Source organism: Bacillus rossius, chromosome 1, assembly GCF_032445375.1.
Source record: "Bacillus rossius redtenbacheri isolate Brsri chromosome 1, Brsri_v3, whole genome shotgun sequence".
Taxonomy (NCBI): Eukaryota; Metazoa; Arthropoda; class Insecta; order Phasmatodea; family Bacillidae; genus Bacillus; species Bacillus rossius.
Window position 1 is genome coordinate 341,958,713 of NC_086330.1, and position 25,728 is coordinate 341,984,440.

Consider the following 25,728-nt stretch of genomic DNA (forward strand, 5'->3'; position numbering starts at 1 on the left):
GCTGAAACAAGAGTGTGAACCCTGTTTACAGTTACCAAAACTTCCATTTCAGGACTTGGGCCTGGACAAGCCAGACATGGGCTTTTGGCCTCCGCATGCGTTCGCTTTGCTCCTGATCTACTTCCTGCAACAGCTCGACGATCCAGTCCTGCCTGTCCTGCACGAGCTCGTTCACGATCTCGAGTACAACCCAGAAGTTTACTGTGGTGAGTTCACCGTGAAGCGCTCTCGGAGGTAACACCTTTGCACCCTGTGAATTCACCAGCGTGATTCAAACAAAAAGTAGTAGGGAACAACCTGTACATATTGGGCTATAAAATAGTCTATCTCTCACCTGTTAACTTACACTAAATCATCAACCAATTGTTTGGGGGAAAAAAAATGGTGTTCCATTAGAGCTATGGCTGTGGCATAGAAATAGGTTTACACCAGAACCCCAATTTTATGTATGCTCTTGGTTTCACGGATTGCATTCGTAAAATTGCTACCTTCATAAAATCGGGTTGGCCTATTTGACACCCCCCTTCTCTGGTGATTTTTTTTTTAACCAAATATATCTGGTATTGTTGGTGTGTATGTGGTATTAATAAATTTGGCATTACTGTAATAATTTCTAGGCGCTGCCCCTTAGCTTTACAAGTTACTCTTCAGCAGCTGACTGTTACAAATACACTGCGTTGAAATGGAATAACAAACACATTCATTAAACACTATACATTTTAGTGCGATAAAGCCGTAAATTTTTGAAAGCCATCGGAAATTATTTGTTTATTTAGCAATTTGAAAAGAGTTTATTTGAAAAACTGCTCATCGTGCCTTCGAACTGCATCAGTTATACCATTTTTGACCGCAGTTTACTGGCGAACCTCCCCAGCGGATGTGAGGATGCGACATGTGTTAAGATAATTTCCGGTGGTTAGCTGGAGGGAGAGGAAGTCGCTACTCATTTGCTTTTCTTTCTTCTCTCAAGCTGCATACAGTTGCGGTTGCTATGCGTCACGCACCAGAAATGTTGTAATATGAAGCGAAAGGTGAGTATGGTTTATTAGTGGTAAAATAAATATTTTTACAGCCCTGCTAAATTTTTCCATCCAATAAATTCCCAAGTTTGTGATTTTCCAGCAGATGTACTGCTGTGTCACCAACAAAGTGTACCTAGTCCATTTTTTAATTATTGTTATTTTATGTCTGATGCCAATATAACTTATACAGTATTCAATAACTGTAAATGGCTGATGCGGGGCCTTAAAATTATTAATTTTCCCGGGAATGTACTATGCAGATGTTCTGGCTCTCATCGCAGTCGGGAGAGACTGTGGTAAGTGTGTTGACAGTTCCTCATGGGGAAGGTTGTATAAGGGGAGGGATTAGCCATGAATAATGAGAACCAGGGGAGGGAGGGGTAAGTCTATGAAGTCATGATGCCGCCGCTGCTGCCAGCTTAGCTGGACGAATTTCGTGCGCATCTACTTACGCCACAGAAGCTACCGCAGCTTTTTTAAATGGAATGCCCAATTAATTTTTTTGTTCTTATAGGATCATAATTTAGAATATTAAAACTCACACAAATCATACGTAGTTTGTTAAAAAATAACAAATATTATAGGTAAGCTTTATTGTAATTTTTTCAAATTTTTTCTGATTATTTATATTTTGGTGTCGAAATTTCTGATTTTTTGACGGTTCGTCAGAAATTATTTGTAAAATCGCTGCTTCATTAAATCCGGGGATCGTAAAATAGGCTTCTAGTGTATTCAGAAATATATAGTAGAGTCTCGAATAACCAAGCTTTGATTAACAGAGTTACTGTATTATCCGAGTAAAGAATGTTTAAAATGATATATAACTGTTGTCTAAAGCCGAATTAAAATTAACCTCTATGATTCCATTGGTTGGGTAAATCTACATTGAAGAAAAGCCATAAAACATCGCCCCGAAAAATAATTCTGCTGGGCTGACTGAAAACCAATTTTCTTATTACATCTGTGTTAGCTGAAGTTTAGGTTATCTGACGTAGCGCAGTTGACATTAACTCGGTTAATCAAGACTCTACTGTATTTTGATTTTTTTTTTCTTGTTTCTTGCTTTTAAAAATTTTACAATAATTTTGCATTAATAGTGTAAAGGTACTTGTGAAAGTTTGTAAAATAACCTGAAAGTATTCATACAAAGTACGTACATATTATTTATGTAAAAGTATGCAGAAAAAGTATTGACAGTTCCTAAAAGTATGTAATCATATGTTAGTGTGTGGATATATGTATAAGGCAAAAATGTTTTGGTTAAGTATAAAATATGTGAAAAATAAGTTAATCTTTTAGAGGTGTGAAACTTTAAGAAAAATATGAAATAATTATAAGTACACATGAAAATTAAAGCAAAAAACACTCAAAAAAGTATGTAGAGATGGAATTAAAGTATTAAAGTAGCAAGTATCCAGGGGCAGATAACTGAATTGACTTCTGTAGGGTCACAGAAAGTATTTAAGAATCCCCTTTTCAATAAAATCAGTAGAATGAGACTCTTTTTATATATATATATATATATATATATATATATATATATATATATATATATATATATATATATATATAGACACACAAACACACACACACAAACACACACACACAAACACACACAAACAAACAAACTATTAACTGAGTCTAGATATTAGATCCAGACTAAGTTATTTATAGGTTATATTTACCTATATTTGATAAATATTTAATATGAAAAGTCCAAAATTTACTTCATTAGTCTGTTTATCCATTTTATCTTTTACCCATTTTGAGAAAAGGGGGGGGGGGGATAGATGCCTAAGGAGCCACCTCTGCAAGTATCAGTAGGACAAAGTAATTAATAATCCTGAAAGTTTTATAACATAAAAAAGTGTCAATGATAAAAGTATGGAAATACGTGTAGATAATTGTTCTAGTATTGCTGCACATTTGGAAAGAAATGAAAGAGTGGGACAGAATTTTTAACCCTCCTAAAAGAATATAGAGGCCTCCTGATTGTCGAGGTCATATCTCACTCTAGATTTATTTCTTGTAACAAGAACCCAAAAAAAAAAGGGAGGGAATTTGAAATAGATAATTTTTCCAGTGACTCATTGGCAGAAACATAAATGCAAGACTAAAATAGCTTGCAGGTCAGACATTGGTGTTGAACTATTCATCATTGGTGCAGTTAAAATTGTTACACAACTTTAAGTTGAAGTACAATGAAAAAAATGTTTAACTTTTCTAAAAAAAATTTAATTCTCTTAGCTGTACAGACTTTTTTTTATGCTAGTTATATTTAAATTAAAGTTTCATATGCATTGTGTATTGATGCACAGTATTGTTACTTGCTTATTTTTCTTCCTCAGATGAGGAAAACATGAAGCAAAAGTGGCACACCACTAACACCACGCCTGTGGGTGAGCTGTGGTTAAAGCTCCTCAGATTCTACACAGTTGAATTCCCCACCCACGAGTACGTAGTTTGCATCAGACAGAAGGCACCTCTTACTCGTACTTCAAAAAACTGGACGGGGAAGAAAATTGCCATTGAAGGTTTGCCTAATTTTTGTATACGCTAGATATAATTTTTTTTTGCACTAGTTATGTACTAATTTTTTTATTTGCCTTTTTTTAATTTTCTTGTGGAATACTAAATACAGTAGAACCTCATTAAGGGCCCTGCTTACCTGGGCTCACAACTAGAGTGCAAAGCTTCAGAGAACCCTTGCAATTTTTAATTGTTTTACAATTCCCAAGTGGTGAGCATTTAGAAATGTACACCTATCCCTCACTTACCACGTCTTCAGATTGCACAGATTTATTTAGCACAGTGTGAAGTTTACTGATCCAGTCTTGAATAGCACATCTGTAAATTTCAATTAGCACGAAATCTCGGCAGACAAAAAAAAAGTGACGCACGACACCACTAAGTATGTCTCAACTTCTGTAAACAGATGTGCCGTGGGATACAGTTAGTCAAACAAGGGGGAATAGATGCGTGCGCAGGTCTGTCTATGTTATCGACTGTTGTTCAAACATCAGCTATGGCAAGTTAAATTGCGGCTATGGATTGTAAAGGACCAAATGTTTTTATGTCCGCATGTATGCCTCCGTGCCGTACCGTTGTCGCCTGGCCACAAACCGGGCCATGAACTCAGTCTAGCCAGTGGCAGGGAATTCACTCAAACAAAAGCAACATCTGCCCATTCAGCTGTCGGTAACTGTACGTGCTTGATCACTCATAACGCATCGTGTTCAAGTATTTGAGACAAAACTAGAAGTATTACGGCGCGCAGATTATCACGCTTATATTGGTCGCACTTTAGTTTTAAGTAATCCAACTGTTCACATAATTGTACGAAATAAGGACTCTTACCAAAAGTTTTTATAAGTCTGATGCTGTTAGTTTGTACTAGTGGGAATATATTTGACATTAGATACCGGAACAGAAATGAACAGATGATTCACATGGAAAAGGTTGTTAAATGAATGTTATAATGAAGAAAATAATAATTGGCCGGACAGGATTGGTGTGAACCAGGTGTTTATACGCGAAGAAGCACTTTAATTTTTGAAAAATTAAAATGTAATTATCCGGACAGGTTTTGAGGATCTCTCCTCCAACCATTTTTGATAACCCAGCCTTCATATCCTATAAGGATGTCCAGGCAGTAATATCAGTTACTCTGTCAGTAAAGGATGGTTTGGAAAGGTACACGTGAGTTGAAGGTCACGCCCGGGCGGGCAAGTCAGCCAGCAGACTGAAGATAACTATCTCCCGTTACGCTGTGTCGTATGTGCGATGGGAGGCATATAAAGATAAATGGTGTGTCATATTAAATTTTATAGTTGAGTGTTATTCAACGCATTTATACTACGTAAAGTATATTTTCCTACACAATTTTGGAACACATTAAATAAATTAGCCTTGCTATTTATGGAAACTAATGCTTCAGAATATGTGATTTCGAATAACACTAGCATTTTTAGGAACGAATTAGTCGTGCTAAATGAGGGATAGGTGTACGTTGAAATAGTAGTTTTGTTTCTGGATTTTTTTTTTTTTTTTTTTTTTTTTAATCTCCTGGTACTAATTTAAATGCCTTAGTCAAGTGCATTACTTTTCTATCTTCATTTATATGCCATAAAATATTAGGGTTGCCTCTCAAAGTCTCACGGATGCCCTACAGATGAAGAGAAGACTACACGCCAATTCTGAGCCTTGTGCCTAGAGGCATTACCACACTAGAAGCACCAGCGAGCATCGCTCTTATCACTCCGCCTGACGTGAATGAACTCCTTGCTAGGCGGACCCCTTAACTAGGAAGAAATAAACAAAAATAATAAAAATGAAAAGTTTTGCAGAAAATATACAGAGAGCTGAAACACATTAGAACATTGAAATGCACAAATTATTTCTTTAATCGATGCATACAGTTGTAACTGCACTGTACAGCAAATATTTGTCATGCTGTGCTGCACACAGTCTACAGGAGACATGCTTCTGGCAGTATAAAGAACTTATCTTGTGAGTACATTGTCTTATATTGATTTTTTTATTGGCTCCTGTTCCAATTAATTTAACTTAATGAGGTTCTGCTGTATGTCTATTTGTGTTTAACCAAGTTAATTTTACTGGTGTAACCATTGCAGAATATGACTATCAGATAACCTTCTTTCCTGTTATTCGATGCTAGATATGAAAGCTTCTGTATTACCAAGTATATCTTTTGTTAATTTAAATTTTTGTAAGTTTGTTTTTTTCTTCATTTTTTAATGAAAAACACATGATGTAATGTTATGTCTGTCATAAGATCTTTGACCAGAAAATAGTTCAGCTTTTATTTCACGTCATTCAGAGTTACACATAAAAACAGGGGCATAGCCGGGGGGGGGGGGGGGTTAGGGGTTCTAACCCCCCCCCCCCCCCCCCCCCTTAGCACCATTTTTTTTCTTATCTGAAAGCAGGTTAGCTGAAAGCCTGGGTGTCTTACTGCTATCATTGGCCACTGCACTGGAGGGGAAGAGTAAGCGAGCCCTACCGATTCTCCTCCCCTTACCCTACCCCTGTCACGAGCAGAAGCTATAAGGTTGTGACGCCGTGACGGGTCCCAAGTTTTCAAATATCTTACACCTATTGTTTTCAACCAGCGTGGTAATTATAAGCAGGTGGTGACTGGGTAACTCTTCAAGCTAAAGCTAATTGTTTCCAGGAATAGGCCAGTTCTGCTGAAACCCAACTTTTTTTTTTTTTTTTTTTTTTAGTATCAAGCTTCGAGCATGATTTATGATTTTGAGTGGACTTGGACAAGGCACTTGGATTGATTAAAATATCTTTTAATTAATTTCTTACTTCATCACTCAAACAATTTTTTATTAAAAAATTAATATTTTTATCATTACAATATTTAAAGTTAAGTACCGAAAACTGCTCAAAAGCACTATTTTACAACTTAAAATTAAAATTTTTCCGGAGGAGGACCCCCAACCCCCCGCTTTAATAGGTGGGGGACCATGCTTCTTAAACCCCCCCCCCCCCCCCCCCCCCCCATACACAAATCCTGGCTACGCTACTGCATAAAAATAATAGATAAATCAGGACTTCCAAAATTTAACTTACATCATTGCATCTTGTGTTTTTTCGTGCATATATCTTGGTGACCCTGTAAATGTTGGATGTATTTTGTCAGTATTAGCCAATTTTGAGCATCAATGTTTTTATCATGATTTATTGAATCATGCAAATGAATATAATTTATGTTAATTTTGTTTGATTTCTGAATGTAATCCTATCTTTCTGTGATTATTTTTGCCATCATATAGACACAGTACTGGTTAAATAAATGTATGAAATGATGTACATTAAAGCTATCTAATTTTATCATAAGCCTGTATGTGTAAAACTGTCTTATTAGACAGAGAATTTTGTTGTAATATTTTCTGGCAGTATCCATCGTCCCCTCTAATGAAATCATTGGGTTATGTAAAGGGTCATATGATGTATGTAATTCTGAAACCTATTTTAAATGTCCATTACAACTGTGCAACACTGTGTCTCTCGGACTTTTATCTTCATTAACTAATAGACTCAACCTCTATGCTTATTGAGCTGTCTTTGATCTACATGTATCATGACTTGCAAGTTCTCTGATTTGGAATTATTGTCCATGCTAGTTTTGAAACTTTGGATTCAACAGTTGTGTGTTCTTGTTAAGTTAAGTGAAACTGTTCAAATAATTCTACATTAAGATTAGGCACAATACTTGATCTACTACTTATCTGATCTTATTTGAAAGGAAATACATATTGCTGTCTTTCGAAGGAAGTAACTTCAGATCAAGTGGTGAACTTGTCCTTGACTTTAAATGTTTAAATGTAGTCATATAATTTCCTTCTCTGATATCTTTTGCACCAATGGAAGTCATTTGAAATAAAGTTTAATTTGGTATGATATTATTTTGCAATCTGCCGTTGTAAAGTAGACCTAGTTTTATGCATATGAGCATTATGCCTTAGTTAGTCTTTCATTATAGCACTTGATTGAATGGTTCGAAGTTGAGATTTTCTATTACATTGAATGGTAAGCTTTTCAGCGCGGTCTTTACTATTGTCTCATGCACAAGCTTGAGATGTACGTATATTCTGAATAGAAAGCCTTTCTCAGCATTAATAACTGCATTCACTTACTCGCGCCTAGGATGTTCTGGCATTTTCTGAGAGTTGATCCTCTTGATAATCTCAAAGAAACAGTAGCTGAAACTTGAGACAAACAGACCTCTTGCTCTTATTTACTTTCATTGAGATGCCTAATTTTCTTTTGTCTTTTGTTTCTGGACAACTGTGATTTTATTTTAGGCATTATTTATAATATTGATAAAAATTGAGTAAATTCTGTTCTGTGATGGAAAAAAAAAACATGCAAAGTAAATATACAGGATAAGAATAATAAACCTAAAAACAGGGCACTGTGTACTCCAAGTAAAATATGAAAAGCCTTTAAGTTAAGCTGTCATTGCTCGAAAAACAATCAATGCTGTTATGAAATCAGAGAATAAGTGGACAGTATGTTATCTTTAAAAGATTTGTGCAATGGGAGTGCATGACTTGATGTAAGTTTTTGGACATACGCCATTGCTAAGAACTTTTTCTGTTGAAGAAAAACTAATAAATAAAATAAATAAATAAAAATAAAAATAAAAATACTCAAAAAAAGATACAAAAAACACACAAAATTAAGCAAACAATTGCTGTTGTCAACAAGGATATGAACACCACAAAATATTCCGAAACAGGAATATGGTCAGCAAACAAAGAAAAAACAAAGAAAAATGTACTGAGAGAACGAAAAAATCCCCACAAATGATTACAACACAAAAATATTGAAACCCAAAATAATTCAGCACAACAGTTGAAGCGAGACAAAAAACATGACAAAACGAAAAAACAAACAAATACAATAGTTTTACCTTAAACAGAAACAAGCGACGTTTCGGGAACTGCTATCTGCTCCCGTCCTCAGGCAGAGACGCACATGGTACGGAAACACAGGTGCGACTGACAGTCGCACCTGTGTTTCCGTACCATGTGCGTCTCTGCCTGAGGACGGGAGCAGATAGCAGTTCCCGAAACGTCGCTTGTTTCTGTTTAAGGTAAAACTATTGTATTTGTTTGTTTTTTCGTTTTGTCATGTTTTTTGTCTCGCTTCAACTGTTGTGCTGAATTATTTTGGGTTTCAATATTTTTGTGTTGTAATCATTTGTGGGGATTTTTTCGTTCTCTCAGTACATTTTTCTTTGTTTTTTCTTTGTTTGCTGACCATATTCCTGTTTCGGAATATTTTGTGGTGTTCATATCCTTGTTGACAACAGCAATTGTTTGCTTTATTTTGTGTGTTTTTTGTATCTTTTTTTGAGTATTTTTATTTTTATTTTTATTTATTTATTTTATTTATTAGTTTTTCTTCAACAGAAAAAGTTCTTAGCAATGGCGTATGTCCAAAAACTTACATCAAGAAGTGGACAGTATATTAGATTATTATATTCATTTGTTATAAAAACACGGTACTTAGTGATTGGATATTAAATTCCATTAACAATGATAACACACGGTGACACTGAACACAGTAGCGATTGCAATAGGGAGTAGAATTCTGCCAGAGTTTAATGTTCCAATCAAATTTTGGTTTGCGTTATTTCCTACATTATAACTTTTTACTCTAGTAAACTTGCAGAGCTCTAGTTTTAGTTACAAAATATTGCTATACTGTTCGGAACCATAATTATTTTAAATATTGACGTGGCCGGGGGTTGTTGTTAAGATGTCAGGCTGTAATTTAATGGGTGCCACCACGTGTAGGGGCACGTGGACCCGGCAAGACTCCTATCCCAGGGCGTGACGTCGCCCGTGTGGAGACGTGACTCGTTTCCCCCCGTATACTGCCTATGCAATAACCAGACCTACAGCCCGCTCTCAGCGTCGGGCACGCTTTAGTCCCTACCGTGGGCTCTTAGGGCGTCCCACACGCCCCTAGGTACTCGGGCAACACACACGTGGTCAATCACAACACAAGATACGGATCCGGGTTTTTATTGGCCTTGCATACACATCGGCACGATAACTCTTTACATACTCCTAGTCCCGTCGTTTAACAGTCAAAAGCCTTACGGCGCAATAGGCTTAGGTGAGGCCGGCCACCACGTGGCCGTGCTAGATTGTTCGCGAAAGTTTCAAGTCCCGTTACCGGAGTTAACAGATATTAATCAAACAGTCGGCTCCCGAGGTAGGCCCCGGGGATACACGAAAGCATTTTAGAGTACTTACTAGTCGACAGAATTACCGGATCAGATGAATACCAAAGTTGAAGTCCCCGGAGTGCGGCGTGCTTCCTACCTCGGTGAGCGCTAGAGATCGACTGGGGCGAGCAATGGCCGTCGGGGTGGCTAGACAATGACGCAGCGCGCCAAAACGGATGGTACCGTTATTCGGGCCGTATTGCGCCGAGGCTTATTCAAGAAAACCCTAAAAGCTATTCTTTAATCTCTTACATAGAATTATAAAATATAAGAATTACATTAGAAATTTATTATGCAGTTCCAAATAAAAGGTGAAGATCGGTTTTGCATTATGGCCTCGGCAAGTCTACGTCTCTGGCGGCCTGCAGGATACGTCATCAAGACACTTAAAATTTACGTTAATTATTGAAATGACAAATATTATAAAAATAACAGGGGTAAAAAAGGAAAGCGAATTACAAACATCCAATTACTAATAATTTAAGGGTACGAAGCACTGATTCTACTGCGCCCTCTTCCTGTGGTTCGCGGCGCCCTCACACGCACACACACACATGTCGGCAGGAGATTCAAACGCCAGGGAAGGAGTGGAGTGGCGGGGTGTGATGGCATATCGAGCTGGGCGTAGCCCCGGACGATGTCAATATATAAAATGAAACGTTGCCTATGTCCATTTTCTTACCTCCATGAAAAGATTTGTGCAGATAAAAAATGTATCGAAAATGAGTAATACACACTCAATTTATATCCGCATTTCACGTCTGTTTGGATTCTTCCTGATATTAATGTCATCAAGATATACATATATATATGGTGTATTTGTTTAATGCTATTTTAAGTATTTTACTTTTAATTTTTTAATAATAAAAGATAGCCCATGTCCATTTGTAATAATGTAGATTTATTACAATGAAAATTCTTGAAATCGGTCCAGTAGTTTTTGAGTTTACTTCAGACAAACAAACAAACTCACACTTTCTCTTTTTAATATTTTTAATATTAGTATGACATAGTATTAGTATAAGTAAGACAAAATAACAAACTTTATTCAAATTGATTGAATGGAAATTTTCAAATAAGATAAATTTTAGTATTTGATAAAGGCTTGAATAAAATAGGCTTAGGTGTTTTGTAGCCCATCGCTTGAATTATAGGATTATATAACACTGTTTCTATGCCCTTATATTTGACACCATGTTTCTGTGGTCCCATATAATACCGGTCCAGTTTTAAATTCTTTCATTTATTCTTCTCAATGGACCAGAAGAAAAGATGCATAATGTTGAAAACTTACCTACATTTTCCTAGTTTCTTCTTCATTGATAAGTGTAAAAAGAAGTGTTCACAAAGAAATACATATTTGAATTATGTACTTAAGTTTTAGTGTCATAATGTGTATTAAAAAAATGTTTGGTTGATGCTTTTCTAGATCCATTTCGTCCAAAGTTGAATGTATCACGAAGCTTGGAGATATTCGTATGCTTTGAATTTGCTATGAACTGTCTGAGGAATGCATACAAGTATTTTGGTGTGCTGCAGTTAGGAACTGGTCCAATCCTGAGCTGGATTTACGATTCCTCGAGGTTGAAATGTACCTTCCAGCCTCCAGTTGCGACGCGCAAGAAGCTTGAGGGCTATGCCATATCTGCGCCGTTTTGCGATGACAACCCACCGCAAAATGTGAAGTTTGCATCTCCCGAAATGCCTGTTACAAAAGAAGATGCAATATTTTTATTTCAGATTTTGAATCCCACGTACCTTTGCTACAGATATGATCCGGCCAAGTTTTTGGGGAAAGAGGTGAGTAACCTTGGAATATAATTGTAGTGCCTCAGAAAGTATGACCATAGACATCACCTCATTTAAATTTTAAATGTAATAAAGAGCATAACTATTTTTTGTTGTTAATGGGCAGTTTGTTATTACGAGAAAATTAATGCCTTAAGACAGTGATTTGTTCACATTTGGTGGCAATGGTGGTTGGGTATTCAGATCACTGGCTTCCCACTAAGGTAATCTGGGTTCAATTCCCAATAGTCAACCCTCTGATTTTTTACAAGTGGGAAACATGGTGGAAGTTGCCATCATCTGGGGAATTTTCTCAGGGTACTCCTGTTCCCCCCCTTCCTTTCCAACGCAGTTCATCACTGTTCCATCCACATCACTTCACTCCTCATCATCTCTTATGAACTCAATGTTGATGACGTTAAGCCTCAATTCGTTCACTCATGTATCCCTCCAAAGAGTCAGGGTCTACAGTGACTATCATATCTAATGCAACATTCTCGTGTGACTGTAAAGCTGTATTTATAAGCTGTGCAAGAGACACAACATGCAACTTCTGATGAATCAGTGCAGTCAGTTACATCTTTTGTATCTGTTCTTGTCCTTGCTCAGGCTAGGCTAAGGGTAAATTAACAAGACGGTGGTTGTGAGATCAGGCAAATGAAACGGATGAATTAAAAAATGGCCATTTGTTCAAACTTGGCTGTTGGAGGTTCGATTTATAACAAATTTAACATAATTACCCATTTGCTATTAGGGTTCTATCGTAAATCGAGAACGGACTTATGAGTCGAGTCAGTAAATCTAACAATCTCATCCCCCTCCAAAGGCTAATAAAATTCCCTGGATTCTGTTTTTATGCTTCAGGCTCCAGAACTGAATCAAATACAAGGTCCGACATGTCAGGACGCCTTTGAGGCATTATTGGGACTCCTCTGTTTATATTCCGCACATTGTCCTTGGAGGAGGCCTGTTCAGTGACCATAAACTCTCCCAGTCCACCAACCAGCACTCATCGAAAATCCTAAGCCTAGTCTCAGCTCTGTAGCCAAATTTCATATTTGTGGACAGAGTTTTACTGTCATCTCTTTGAATTTTTACATCTGTTACATTTATACTCTGTTACATTAAGTTATTCAATCAAAATTAACATTCGTGTAACATTCTGAAAAAAATATTTTTATTTTAACATTTAGACTATTCTTGAAATACAGCTTCCCCATCGACCAGGAGCAAAGAAATAGACGGCTGTCACCCTGGCTGGTATCGTTAGCTCCAGCGTGGCTGGCCCGAAAGTCTTGAGTGCAAGATGTTCCTGGATAATGAATTCTTATCCTATAAGTGTTCCCTTCGGCCCAGCTATAGTGCAGAGGTTTTAATATTGAATATTTAATATAAAAACTTTAATTTAAACATTTATGATGAATTCACTGATACATTAAGTACATTTATAATAACAAATAAAATAAATTAAATGGGCCTATTGCAAACTAATATAAAAATCACAGTTGTTTATAAAGCACAAAAGTTACAAGACATCATTAACCCTTCAACTTGAAATTGTAAAAGAGTGAAAACCATATTCTTTCCTGACCTTCTTTTGATAATTCATGTTTTTTTCTTGAAAACCTATGAAATTGTCAGTGATTTCTTTTAAAAGTGTTATTTTATTTCATGGTGGGAAAGTTTAACAAGCGTAAACGTGATGCATGAAATTAAAATAACATTGTGACTTTCTATCCGCATAACATCTGTGTCTTTAAAAGTTTTCGGAATATTTCCCTTCAAATATGGAAGGAAATGCGAGGAAAAAATCAAGAAGTTGAAAGTTGACTGATGATGGTGTTGCTCTTTTTGTATCTTGATTTTTAGCAGTCTTGTATTTATTGCATAGTTGTTAAACCGGGCCTGAAGGTTTGATAGTTCAATCCCAGCTCCTAAACTGACTCCTGTTAATTATTAGCACTCAGTCAGTACCCAATGTGTAACCTTGGATGTCCTGTTGCCTTAAGCTTGCCTGTGCGTTGCAGTGGGTAAATCTGTGCCGTTACCTTTCAGGGAGTTCCCGTCAGGTGTGCCACCTGCGGCAACATGGGCCACAGTGCCAACAGGTGCAAAGTGGAGAAGCTTTTGCCCATCCCTGAAAACTTACCACCAATGGAAGATTACTACTTGGATGCCATTATGCAGTGTTGCTGCGAGATTGAAAGTACTTATTTACTAACAAAAATTTTATACTCTAATCACTATTAGGATACATTTATGTTCAGTTTTTCCAAGTACTTTGTTTTCCCATAGTTTTATATTTATGTTAATGCATAAAATTTTATATTTGAAATGCAGATATTGAGGGGGCTGTGTCTTGAACCGGTAATTAATAGAGATGTTAAACCTTGTTTGAAGCATTCATATTTTTGCTTATAGCATTTACAGTATTTATACAGCATTACTTTATGAACATTAGCAAAATAGTTTCACTGAAGAGCTAATTTTTAAATTGTATCATTTCGAACACAGCTGGAGGTAAAAAGTATCCACTCAAAATATTATATATAAGAAAAGGTCACTTCTTTTTTCTTTATATGAATATGCAGTTATATTAGATGCAACTAAAATTTAATCCTGAGTTACAGTTATCTCTGTTATTTTGGTGCTCCTGTCCATGAACTTGGGGGAAAATGGGGCAGACTCCAGTTATTGTACAACACATGCGTGAACCCATCAAAATACTAAATAATTAATATAAGCTGATGATATGATCTGTGAAGGTTAACACTTAGGATTGGTGTATGGCTTTGTTTTTGCATACTTAAGTCTGATAATTAATTTTTGTTACAAATTTAGGTTAAATTAAAACACTACAGTTTTTGCTGTGAGGTTTATTTTATCAAGTGAAGATAAAGGTTTAGCAGCATGAAAACACATACCCAAATCAGGCTAACTTTGGTTAGTAAATCTGAGAACAGCTGGTAACATGCCTTCTTACTTAAGAGTTATGACATAAGTTCATAAAATAGGGCGGAAGTCTTTCAGAAGTGATAACCGTTACCAGTCATGTAGTACTTTTATCGGCGTCTAAAAATGGAGGACGTAAAATTATTTGATAGTTGTTGGATCTGTAACTAGTTTTTTTATTGTAGGGAAAAGTAGTTTATTCATTTAACAATTATATATATATATATATATATATATATATATATATATATATATATATATATATATATATATATATATATATATATATATATATATATATATATATATAGACACACACACACCTTTATATTTTAGGTAGATTTCAAAGAAAGACTACCTATTGTAACCATTACTGTGGTGCAGTTTCTGGTAATATTTTTTATATATTTTGGTTTCATAGTGCAAAGACCCCAAAACCATTGTCAACTCAAAAGTTTATTTTTATATATTTATGGACATGATAACTGCAGTAATTTTGCACGAATCACTTCTAAACTGATATATAAAATGAAGTACATAATGGAAAATCTCCGTTTAGTTCTTTAATGTAAAAAAATCCACCAAAGGGGTAGAAATAGGAAGTTTTTTTGAAAACCATAAAAATCACTATAATTCCCATAACTATACAAATATTGCATCCACTTTATTGTATTATTTTTGTAGGATTAATACCAAAGACATATCTAAATACATTTTTGTTATGACCAACGATAACTGCAAGGGGTGGAAAAAACAAGGGCTGGAAGACAAAAAAATTCATAACTCCCTTATTAGGCACACTATAGAATTTGTTCTTTTATTTGTAAATGGCATAATTTTTATCTAAAACTTATGTCTAACAATTTTTGATAAAATGAACCATTGCAGTATTGGGATGTAAAATCAAGGGTAGAATTTAAAAAAAAAAATTATTTCTATACTATGTACACTATCAAATTCATTCATATTTATTTTAAAACCTTAAAATATAATTTACAACTTTCGTTCAATATATTTTTTATACAACCAACAATTATAGCTAGGATAAAAAAAAAGGCTTGAAGGACAAAAACAATCATAACTCCCTTAGTAGGCATGCTATTAAATCTGTTAAAATTGTTTGTTTAACTTAAAAATATAGTCAAAAATTTTGCCTAAAACATTTTTTGATACAACCAACCATTCCTCCAAAGGGAGGAATAAAAAAGAGTTAAAGAAAAAACAATGCATAACTCCCTTAGTAAGCACACCATTAAATTCGTACAAATTGTTTGTAAATATTATAATTTTAATCTAAAGCTTTTGTCTGAAAACATTTTTTTGTTAAGACTCACAATTCCTGCAAGAGGTTAAAAAAACATTTTTTTTTAATATCCCAGAAGTTAATAGAATTTTCCAGAACAATTACAGAATAAATAGGGACTTCCAATTCTACCTATGCTTGTAGACTGTGCCAAAGGGGATTTATTTATTCAGGGTGTCCTCATTCTTTAAAGTCAGGACGAATCAGGAAATAGTTAAGGATTTGGCCAGTGAAAGTCAGGGAATTTAACTGAAATCCTGGAAAAATCATTGAAATTTCCTAAACAGTTAAATATAAAGACAGATATAGATAGTACAGAGAGAAGAAGGCCATTTATGGGGATGCTGTAAGCTGGATTTTCTTTAGTTCAGAATACCTATGTAATTAGTTCAAAAAATAAAGTCATGGAATTCATATAAATTTTATTACAGCTTTGTGTGGACATCACATTTTTATTGTGATTGGCCCACAGTTTATCTGTAGGAAAGGCTCTGCACCAATGACAATCCAGCATAAAAAGCATTTCTATATCACAGGCCAAGCAGACATAGAATGATGTTAAGTAGCAGTCAAATTCAAGTGATATTTGCCCACATGTGCTAGAGTACTGTGAAATTTATTTTAGAGGCCGTTAAACGTTCAAATTTTTCCGGTGTATAGATTTGTACATGGTTGGTGTTCGTTGGAATGACCATAAAATGAACTAGTGAGCCATAAATATTTTCCTTTTTGCAGAAAGGTGGAGCATGCAACCTGATGAAGTGGAGAAACGTAAGCAGATAGTCAGCGACGTGGAGATGTTTGTGTGCGTGAAGAAGCCGGACGCCAGGCTCCAGTTGTTTGGGTCGTCATGCAACGGCTTTGGTCTCCAGAAATCCGACATAGACATCTGCATGACGTTCAGAAGCAATGAAAAGGGGGAGGTGAGGCTTTTTAATTCATAAATTTTCAATACTGCAGTGTTCCTTAAGCTCAAATCTCGCATGCCATGTTGGTGGTTTTATTTTCATGTCATTACTGTTATTGAAAGGCTTTTTCTATAAATTTAATTTAATATATCTATTGCTTTTATGCTTTGTCTCAAATGTTTTCAGTAGATATTTACCAAATAGTAATTTAATAGTGGTAAAAGGTCAAGCTATTGTTCATAATTATGATCACTAGGGATGTGCCAGTCAAATCGTTAAATCCTCAAATACCATCAGACCCTTTGTAGTCAAAGGATTCCATATTCGAGGAAAAATATTTGAAGAAAAATATTATAGGGATTAAAGTAAACTAAAAAATTCAACACCTATATCCTTTAAGTTTTCTAAGTCAAATTTTTTCTTCATTCCTATCATGTTACCATTCCCCAAGATGTGCTTTTAACATGTAATTATATAAATAAAATTATATATATATTGTACTGATACACAGTACAGAGTAATGTTTTTCTTTATTTGTTTACGTTTTTCACTGCCTCAACTGCATGTGCGGTATTTGTTTATTTGTATGTTGGTACTCCAGTGCGTTGCCGGGACAATTACCAAAATAAACAGTCGCCGTGACTAAGACGCCCAGAGACAACAATTAACATTTTAAAAATTACAATTTGATTGGCTATTAAGTAAGTAACACTAATTTTCTGGATTGCGTTTGGCCGAGGCGAGAAAGGAAAAAAAAGTGTGTTAAGGCCTAGCGACGATGGCATCACGAGATGCAAATGTGTGCAACGAAATTTTGTGATTTTGTCAGTTTTATTGCTTGCTATGTCTCGTGGAACTGTGTATGAAGACGAAGATTGAATAATAATACATCTGGAAATAAATCATTTTCATTCGTGAATTAAATACGTTACTAAGGCTTCTGTTCAGGTATGGCTACATCATAACGTTGAAGTGAATCTATACCGTTTATTTTGTTTATTAAAGACATGTGTTGCTGCTAAAAACGTCGTGCATTTGGAAAATTATTATGAAACTAACTGTGTTTCAATTTACAAAACTTCATAATTTCTTTTACACAACTACCAAGTTCAGTAGTCCAGATATGTGGAATTTCAAACTCTACCTATTGAGTGAGCTGGATAAAAATACCCGAGATTTATAATTTAATTTTGTTTGGCAAAAATTACGCATCTAAAAACTTTTGATAAAGTGTGTGCAACTTACTGGCAACATGGAAGTTAGTAATGTATATTTATTTTAAATATAATTGGAGTAGTTATGAAAACTTATTAATTAATAAAATAATATTTCATTTATGCTTGTTTGGAGAAAGCTATGTTTTTCATTGTAGCTAGTATAACTTACACAAGTCGAAATATCAGAGTACAATTTTGTTTGTTATTTTAAGGTTAAGGTTATATTTAAGGTTAATACCTTTACAATATTGATTCTAGAATCTTAATTCGTGAATAAAATATATAAAAGGTTAATTGTTTCATCACCATAATTAATATTTTACATATCTGTTACATTATTTTATTTTTGACTCTTGAGACCTAGATTCTGATTCGAGGGGTTTGTTCAGAGTTCTATTTGGGATTCGGATTAGAGAAAATTGGGTTTTGACCCATCATGAATGATCAGTTGCTTGACCTTTTACAGTTCTAAAAATAACAATTAGTAGATATCTGATGTCAACATTTGTAGCCCAACAACAAATAAAAGAGAGTTATTGAAATAAATTTACAGGAGAATCCCATAGTTAATATTAATGACAAGAAAATGAAATAACCTACTTGTCATGTGAGACCTAGCCTTAATGCTAAAATTCTCACCAAAGATGAAGTATGATGTGTTGAAACTGTTTCCTGTTTCTTTATTACTAGGGCTGTTCTGACACCAATTCTCAATACCTCATTACCACTATTATATGGGGCACACTATATGAATGAATAATGTTTTATGAATTTGTTTTAAAATGTCATTATTTTTCTAAATCTTAATTCAAAGCAAGTTTATTGAAAATTGGGCATCATTTATGTTTTAGGTAAACATTTTATTTCTATTTACTTGTGTTTAAGTGGTGCCTAATTTATTAATTTTTATGATTTGCCTTTAAAAATTTTGTTAAAATAATTCAATAAAATTAAAAATACTATTAAATCTATAATAAATAAACTTAGAAAGTATTTTTTAAAAATTAATCTAAGTTCTGATTAAATTTTTTCCAATTCCTCCGATACCTGTCCGAATACTGATTTGGCCAATAGCTGAATATCTGCAGATATCCGACACCGGTATCAGGTATCGGAACAGCCCTATTTATTATGTAATGTCCGTCTTTCTAATTAATGCAATACTTTATTTTATTAATGTTATAATTTCTCCCTTGCCACAAACTAAGTAAAAACATACACAGCAGTATAACATCAGGTTATTTGCATAAGGGTTTTCAGGGTGGCCACTGGATCAGGCAAATCGGGAAACCTTGAATTAGCTGGAAATTTTTTTTTGTCATGAAAAACCATGAGAAACTTGTGAAATTTTGAAAGTCATCGAGAATTATTTGTTCGTATATCAAGTTGAAAAGAGCCAAGTTAAAAAACTGGTCATCATGCCTATGAACTGCATCACTTATACCATATTTTTTTTCTTCCCACAGCTTAGTAGAAGAACGACATACAGTGCGTACGAAGAACGACATACAGTGCGTACAAACTATGTCACTCAACAATTTTTGAGTGCTGTTTACTGGCGAACCTCCTCAACGGATGTGAGGAATGCAACACGTGGATAATACTTTGAGTTATGGACAATTAGCAGAAGGGGGAGGAAGTCGCTATTAATTTTTTTTTTACATCTGAATTTTTAACAGGTGGTGATAATAAATAAGAGTCATGACTGAAAATTATTACAGTGAAACCTCATGGCCTGTTAATACAAAATTCTTGTTAATACAAAGTTTCTTCACAGTCCCTCGAATTCATATAGGAGTTAAAAGTGCTGAGTAATTTGTTTTATACAAAAGTATGGTTATTATGTAATACCAATTTGTTTTTGTTACAAGGGTAGACAATTAAATTTATTAAAGGATGGTTAGTACAGATAACCCAGAATACTGTAAAGAAACAGTGTGAAGTTTTAACTAAAATAATAGGTACCGATGCCATTAGTTTGGTTACTTTTAGGTTGGGGGAAAAAGCTTGGACATTTTATTCGTCCAAATTTGATGGTAGTATTTTTTTGTAGGTAATAATAATCTATACCATTGCTTTATTCCTGTTTTAAATCCTTTTAAGTATTAGCCAGGATATTTTTTTTTTTTTTGGAGCCATGGGTGTAGCCATCCTAAAGTTGTATTTTACAATCCCTAAAAAAAAGTATGTTTGGTGCAGTATGGTGTGCAAGTTTTAATTTGTTTGAATTTTATTTGAAAACTATATAATATTTGTGATTACATTTTGTAATAGTTTGGTTAATATGAACCTCGTTATTGCAGTGACAAAATTATGGTCCCTTCAGGTTTGTATTGTCGTGAGGGGGGGGGTTTCGAATCGGCGTACTTTTATACCTTGGCCGCCACCACGTGGATGGGCACGTGGACCCGGCTACAGACTCTGTCCCAGGGCCGTGATGTGACCCACGTGGAGCTAGGCTCGACTTCCCCCCGCTAGCACTCACCGGCCCGCTCTCAGCAGCGGGCACGCTATGTTACTGCTCGTGGGGTCTTGAGGCGCCCCACACACCTCCGTCTCTGTGCTGGGAAACTCGTGGTCGAGAATTAAGTGCAACGAGTCGGGTGAATATTGAGCTTTATTGGCGCAGACACGTACACTGACGACGCACACAGAAAACAGCACACAGTCCAGCTTTCATGCTGACCAGGACACCGCGTGGCCCGGCTCCGAAGGTATAAGTCCGCCGATTAATCCAAAACGCTCCGGGGAGCTTTAATTAATTAATTTACACAGTCTGCTGCCAGGGTAGGCCTCGAAGGTTGATTATAAAAATGTTTAAAAAAAAAAAAGTTACGACTGCGGATGTTAACGGATCGGTTACGAGAAAAAGTTGAAGTCGATAAGGTGCTGAGATGCGTCCTACCCCGTACTGCGAACGGAAGAGACTGCCCCGGGCCCCGGGTGTCATGGTCGCAGGAAGTGCTTAACTTACCGTTAGTACACTAATATTAATAACAGTTAAACATAACTATTAAAACCTTTTAAAAATTACAAGTTAATTAAGATTTAAGAATTACATATTACAGATATTTAAGAATTACTAGATTATTTAAAAACATGCAGTCTCCACTGCTCCAGTTAAGGTGGGCGCTAAAAGAGGTCACTCAAGGCGACCGAACACACGCACACACGCACTTGTTGGCGGGAGGCTTGAAACAGAGGGTGTCGGTGGGTGGAGAGGGAGTCGGCAGTGGCGTGAGGCACATCGTGCTTAGGGAGGGAATAGCCCTGTCGACGTCAGTATTATTGGATTTTTAATCTACTTTGTTTGTAATGTGAAAGATTGGAGACTATTGCATAAGAAAACCAAAGTATAATGTTTGACGTGGAAGAAACTAGGCTAGGGGATAGTGCCATGATTCTTTTTTTCGTTAAGTGTCTTAATAAATAAGTTTTTTAAGGCCTTACATAAGAAAAAAACATATATATTTTTATTTAGATTCAAAAAGACCTGCATGTTAGGATTATTGAGAAAAATATAGTTATGTAGTTGCAAAAATTTGTGATTGTTATGTATTTGGCAACATGGATCGCATCACTGTACTCTCATGTCCATAATATGCAATAAAATAAATGTGAACTTCCAATTTGTTTGAAATTTTTTCTTCAGATTTTGTATGACTTTGTGGCTAGCATTGTTGTAAAAAATTTCCTTGTTTACAAATTTTTATTTTTAATAGTAAATATGAGTTGCATCTGCATTAAATAAAGACTATATATATACTCCTAAGGTTGTCATCTTAAGACTACATTGAACAAATGACCACACAAAGATTCATTCCTGACATTAATATCTTGTTACACACGAACTCACGGTACAAGCCAAGGACTCTGTGTTTGTAACAACAACTAAAAATAAATTTTGAAGTCTCATTGCGGGCTTTTTCACCGACGACTGAAGTCAACAAATTCTAAATAAAAGTTCCAAAAATGTTTTTAAATCGGCGCCGCCCGGCCTGCAACCGCGAAATGTATTTCAACACACTACATTATTATTTAATTTAGAGCCATTTGCTTGACCGCAACCTTTCGGTAACATGACCACACGACTAACATGGCTGCCCTGAGGCCATTTTAGTCTTCCTGATGAAGGAGCAGTGACACTTATATGACGTAATTTTCAACCAATCAATTACACATCAAATACCAGCCAATACTGGCACATAGCAACAGCACTTCGACTAAATCACAAGCCTTTCACATACTTACTGAACTCTTGTCTCTCTCTCTCTAACACACACAATCATTCCAGCTCCCAGTATGGACTGTTGAGTCCAAACTGACAGTTTGGATTGAACTGAGGCTCTCTGGATATGTGATCAGTCCAGGTGCTCAGTTTGGACTGAACTGAAGCCTTCCCCACACACGATCAGTCTTGTGGTTGCTGTTGTATTGTTTCATTGTAGAATATGGAAGAAACTTTGATGTTGCAGATGCACTTTTAGTTAGAAAATGGAAAAAAAAATAGCAAAGCAACTAAAGAGTATAATTATAAATAAAGCTGTCAACCACGACACTAAGCTGATAAACTGATTGTTTGGACTGGTGAGCTGATGTTCCCACACAGGGCAGTTCCGACAGTTCAGATCCGACTGATAAGTTCAAACTGTCAGTCCAAAATGATAATGTTTAGGGGCCTTAACTGTTATGTGACTGGCAAAATTATTTGGTGCATCATTCCACCCTCAGACAAAAAACCATAGCAAATAATACAAAAGAGAATTACATAAACAAACATTAAACTTAATCAACCAGGAAAAATTTGACAAAAACAACTTTAAGCGACTTTGTCAAAATAAAGGAACCAACTCATCAGAAATATTAAAAAAAAAAACATTAAATAGGTAATGTAAAGAATTATCATAAAACATGTAACAAATACATGAAAACCTCTTAAAAGGAAACCATCAGTTATTTACATAATACCAGAAAATCTAACTAACCATACTTCATCTCAGATAATGGAAACATAATAAAACGTAATAAAGAGCAGGCTTTCATGACCGTGTCAAGTAATTGTCTTGGGACATTTCGGCAGTCTGACTTAGTCTACTTGATGATGGCAGCTGCAATGACTGCCGAAACGTCGCAAGACAATTACCTGACACGGCCTACACCCAGAAACCAAGAATATGCATAATAAAACTTATTTAGGAAATAGGGAAAATGCAGTAGCTTGGGTTGTTACAAGTTGCACTACGTTTTTACAGGAACTGATATGATCATCGTGTTACTAACTTCCAGTTTTATTAGTGTTTAAAATTTATCATATAGTTTAAATTAGATAATAAATTCATTTGTTTCAGGGAATAGAATTTGTGAAAGCCATAGAGGAGTTGACGCACTTGTTAAGAGGGTACAACAAAATGAAGAACATTCTGGCCATCACCACAGCTAAGGTGCCCATAATGAAGTTTTATCTCCCGGAGTCGGACCTAGAGGGAGACATCAGCATGTACAACGTCCTGGCATTGAGGAACACGCAGTTGCTCAACATGTACTCTGCCATTGATCCTCGTGTGAAGGTAAGTCTAGTAATGCGATGAGTCCACAGAAAACTACAATGTGTTTGTATTTTTTTTTAAATGTATTTTATATATATATATATATATATATATATATATATATATATATATATATATATATTTTTTTTTTTTTTTTCCACGAATAGCCTACATTGTTAGCAGTGGGGATTGAAACTTCCCTCCTCTCCCTCCTCTTTATTTGGGATCCCATCTGTTTGCTGATATTCTTTCCGCTGTCGCTAGCTGTCAGACAAGCGGTATCAATCGAGTGGATGTGCAAGCAACCTGCTTTGTGTCCACGCTGGAAATACTATGTTTTGTATTTCATTGGGTGTGCGTGTGCAATGTCCCCACATGTGGAAAAAAATATGTATATAACTATAACACCTTAAAAATGTTCTCCTTGTTTCTCTTAGCTGATAAAATAGCACAAATTCTGAAGATGATTGTAAAAATATCAAAGCTGACTAATTTCACTTGGTTATGCTGACCTAAGTGTGAATAAATGTTAGTAAAGGCATGTCCTGTACTTGACATCTGGTATTTTGTTTCCTGTTATTCAAGTGAATAAATTAATAAATACTACTATATCCGAAATGAGTTATGTTATAAAATGCTTTAATGGGATTATCACTTTTCAGTTCGTACTTCTGCATGCAAGATTTTATTTTTTGTTTAATATACAGACCACATGTTACACTAAATCAATGCTACCATCATTACAACTTTTACTTTCAAATACTTATCAGTTAAGCAATGGCAATGGTTTGTACATATTTAAATTTTTTGTAACTGCAACCTCTTTTCAGATGAAGTAGCATCAGTGTGTGTTTTTTTTTTTGCTTGGGGGGTGGGGGAATTTGTTGCTTTGCTGTGCTTGCTCAGTAACAGCTTTGTTTTGACTTGATATGTACTGCCCAGACTCTAGGTTGCGTGGTGAAGAGGTTCGCGAAAGCTTGCGACATCTGCGATGCGTCCCGTGGCAGCCTGTCGTCGTACGCGTACATCCTCATGCTGATATTCTTCTTGCAGCGCTGCGAGCCTCCTGTGCTACCAGTTCTGCAAGAGGTGGGTTGTTTGTGTTGTTTGCTTGGGTCGGCGCATCTTGGTTTATGTGCTGTCAGGTTTGATAGTACATCGCACACCCCAAACAGTACCATCACAACTTAAAGATTGTCTGATGTGAATCACACTTTTTTTAATGTCACAAAGTTACCTTGTCAAAAACATTTTTCGGCTGAATTTTATATAAAGTTCTTGATACTTGACATGTGTCACTTTTTAAATATATATATTTTTAGTTTTTATTTTTAAAAGTTGCTGTAAAACAAGGTAATTTTTTACTCAATGTATTATAGTTCTATTGCACAGTCTATCAGTAATATTATGGTTGCCCATTAAACCATATGTTGAGAAGAAGCAGTTTTGCTTTGTTCAGCGTATCTCAACAGGTCGTACGTACATAGAAGTATTGGCATGTTATTATTTTCATGGTTAACATTGATTATGGACCTATGCAAATTCCTATAAAAAAATCCATTATTCCCATCAACAAAATGAAAGGATTTGATAGCAAACAGCAGGCAAAGAAGTTCTATTCCCCCTTCCCCCTTGCCAAAATGAAATCCTGCATACGCTTCTGATAATGTTTCACAAAATGCCACACCACAAATGTGGCACTTTTGCTGCGTATATTAATTTGAATCATGTGCCACATTTTTATTTGTGGCTTTTTTACATTCAGGTGATTTTATAGCATGCCACATTGTATGTGATCATAGCTCTCACTCAGTAACAAGCAATAAACAACATTTCAAGTATTTATGTAGATACAATATTGCACACTCAGTGCTGCCTAGTACTACGTATTTTCCGTCATTATTACTGATTTAGATGTTGAGTTAAGAATCATGGAATGTTATTTGTTCATTGCGGAAGCAGAAAAACTTAATGACACGTCTGAAATATTTCGTATTATGGCTTCATACGATAAATTTTGCTCAATAACTTATGTAATAGAATGTAAATTTTTTTCTCAAATATTCAACATAAATAGAAGTCCTGAAACTAGGGGTGTGCGGGAATAGGTTTTTGTACTGCGGGAAATTTTCGGGAAAAATAAATTTTTCCCGCGGGAAACGGGACGGGATCGGGAAAATTAAAAAAAAAAAAAAAAAAAAAGCAAATTTTTAATTATA

General features: G+C 35.4%; 1 protein-coding gene across 1 annotated transcript in view; it reads left to right on the forward strand.

Moving 5' to 3' along the window:
• The window catches only part of LOC134528139 (terminal uridylyltransferase 7-like), a 57,082-nt gene that overhangs the window by 23,616 nt on the left and 7,738 nt on the right, over window positions 1-25,728 (forward strand). Inside the window, exons 7-13 of the mRNA XM_063361457.1 lie at window positions 53-206; window positions 3,371-3,556; window positions 11,225-11,595; window positions 13,639-13,789; window positions 16,574-16,761; window positions 23,312-23,530; window positions 24,452-24,598. Of these exons, the coding sequence (XP_063217527.1) occupies window positions 53-206; window positions 3,371-3,556; window positions 11,225-11,595; window positions 13,639-13,789; window positions 16,574-16,761; window positions 23,312-23,530; window positions 24,452-24,598 (1,416 nt within the window). The remainder of the gene's footprint in view (window positions 1-52; window positions 207-3,370; window positions 3,557-11,224; window positions 11,596-13,638; window positions 13,790-16,573; window positions 16,762-23,311; window positions 23,531-24,451; window positions 24,599-25,728) is intronic.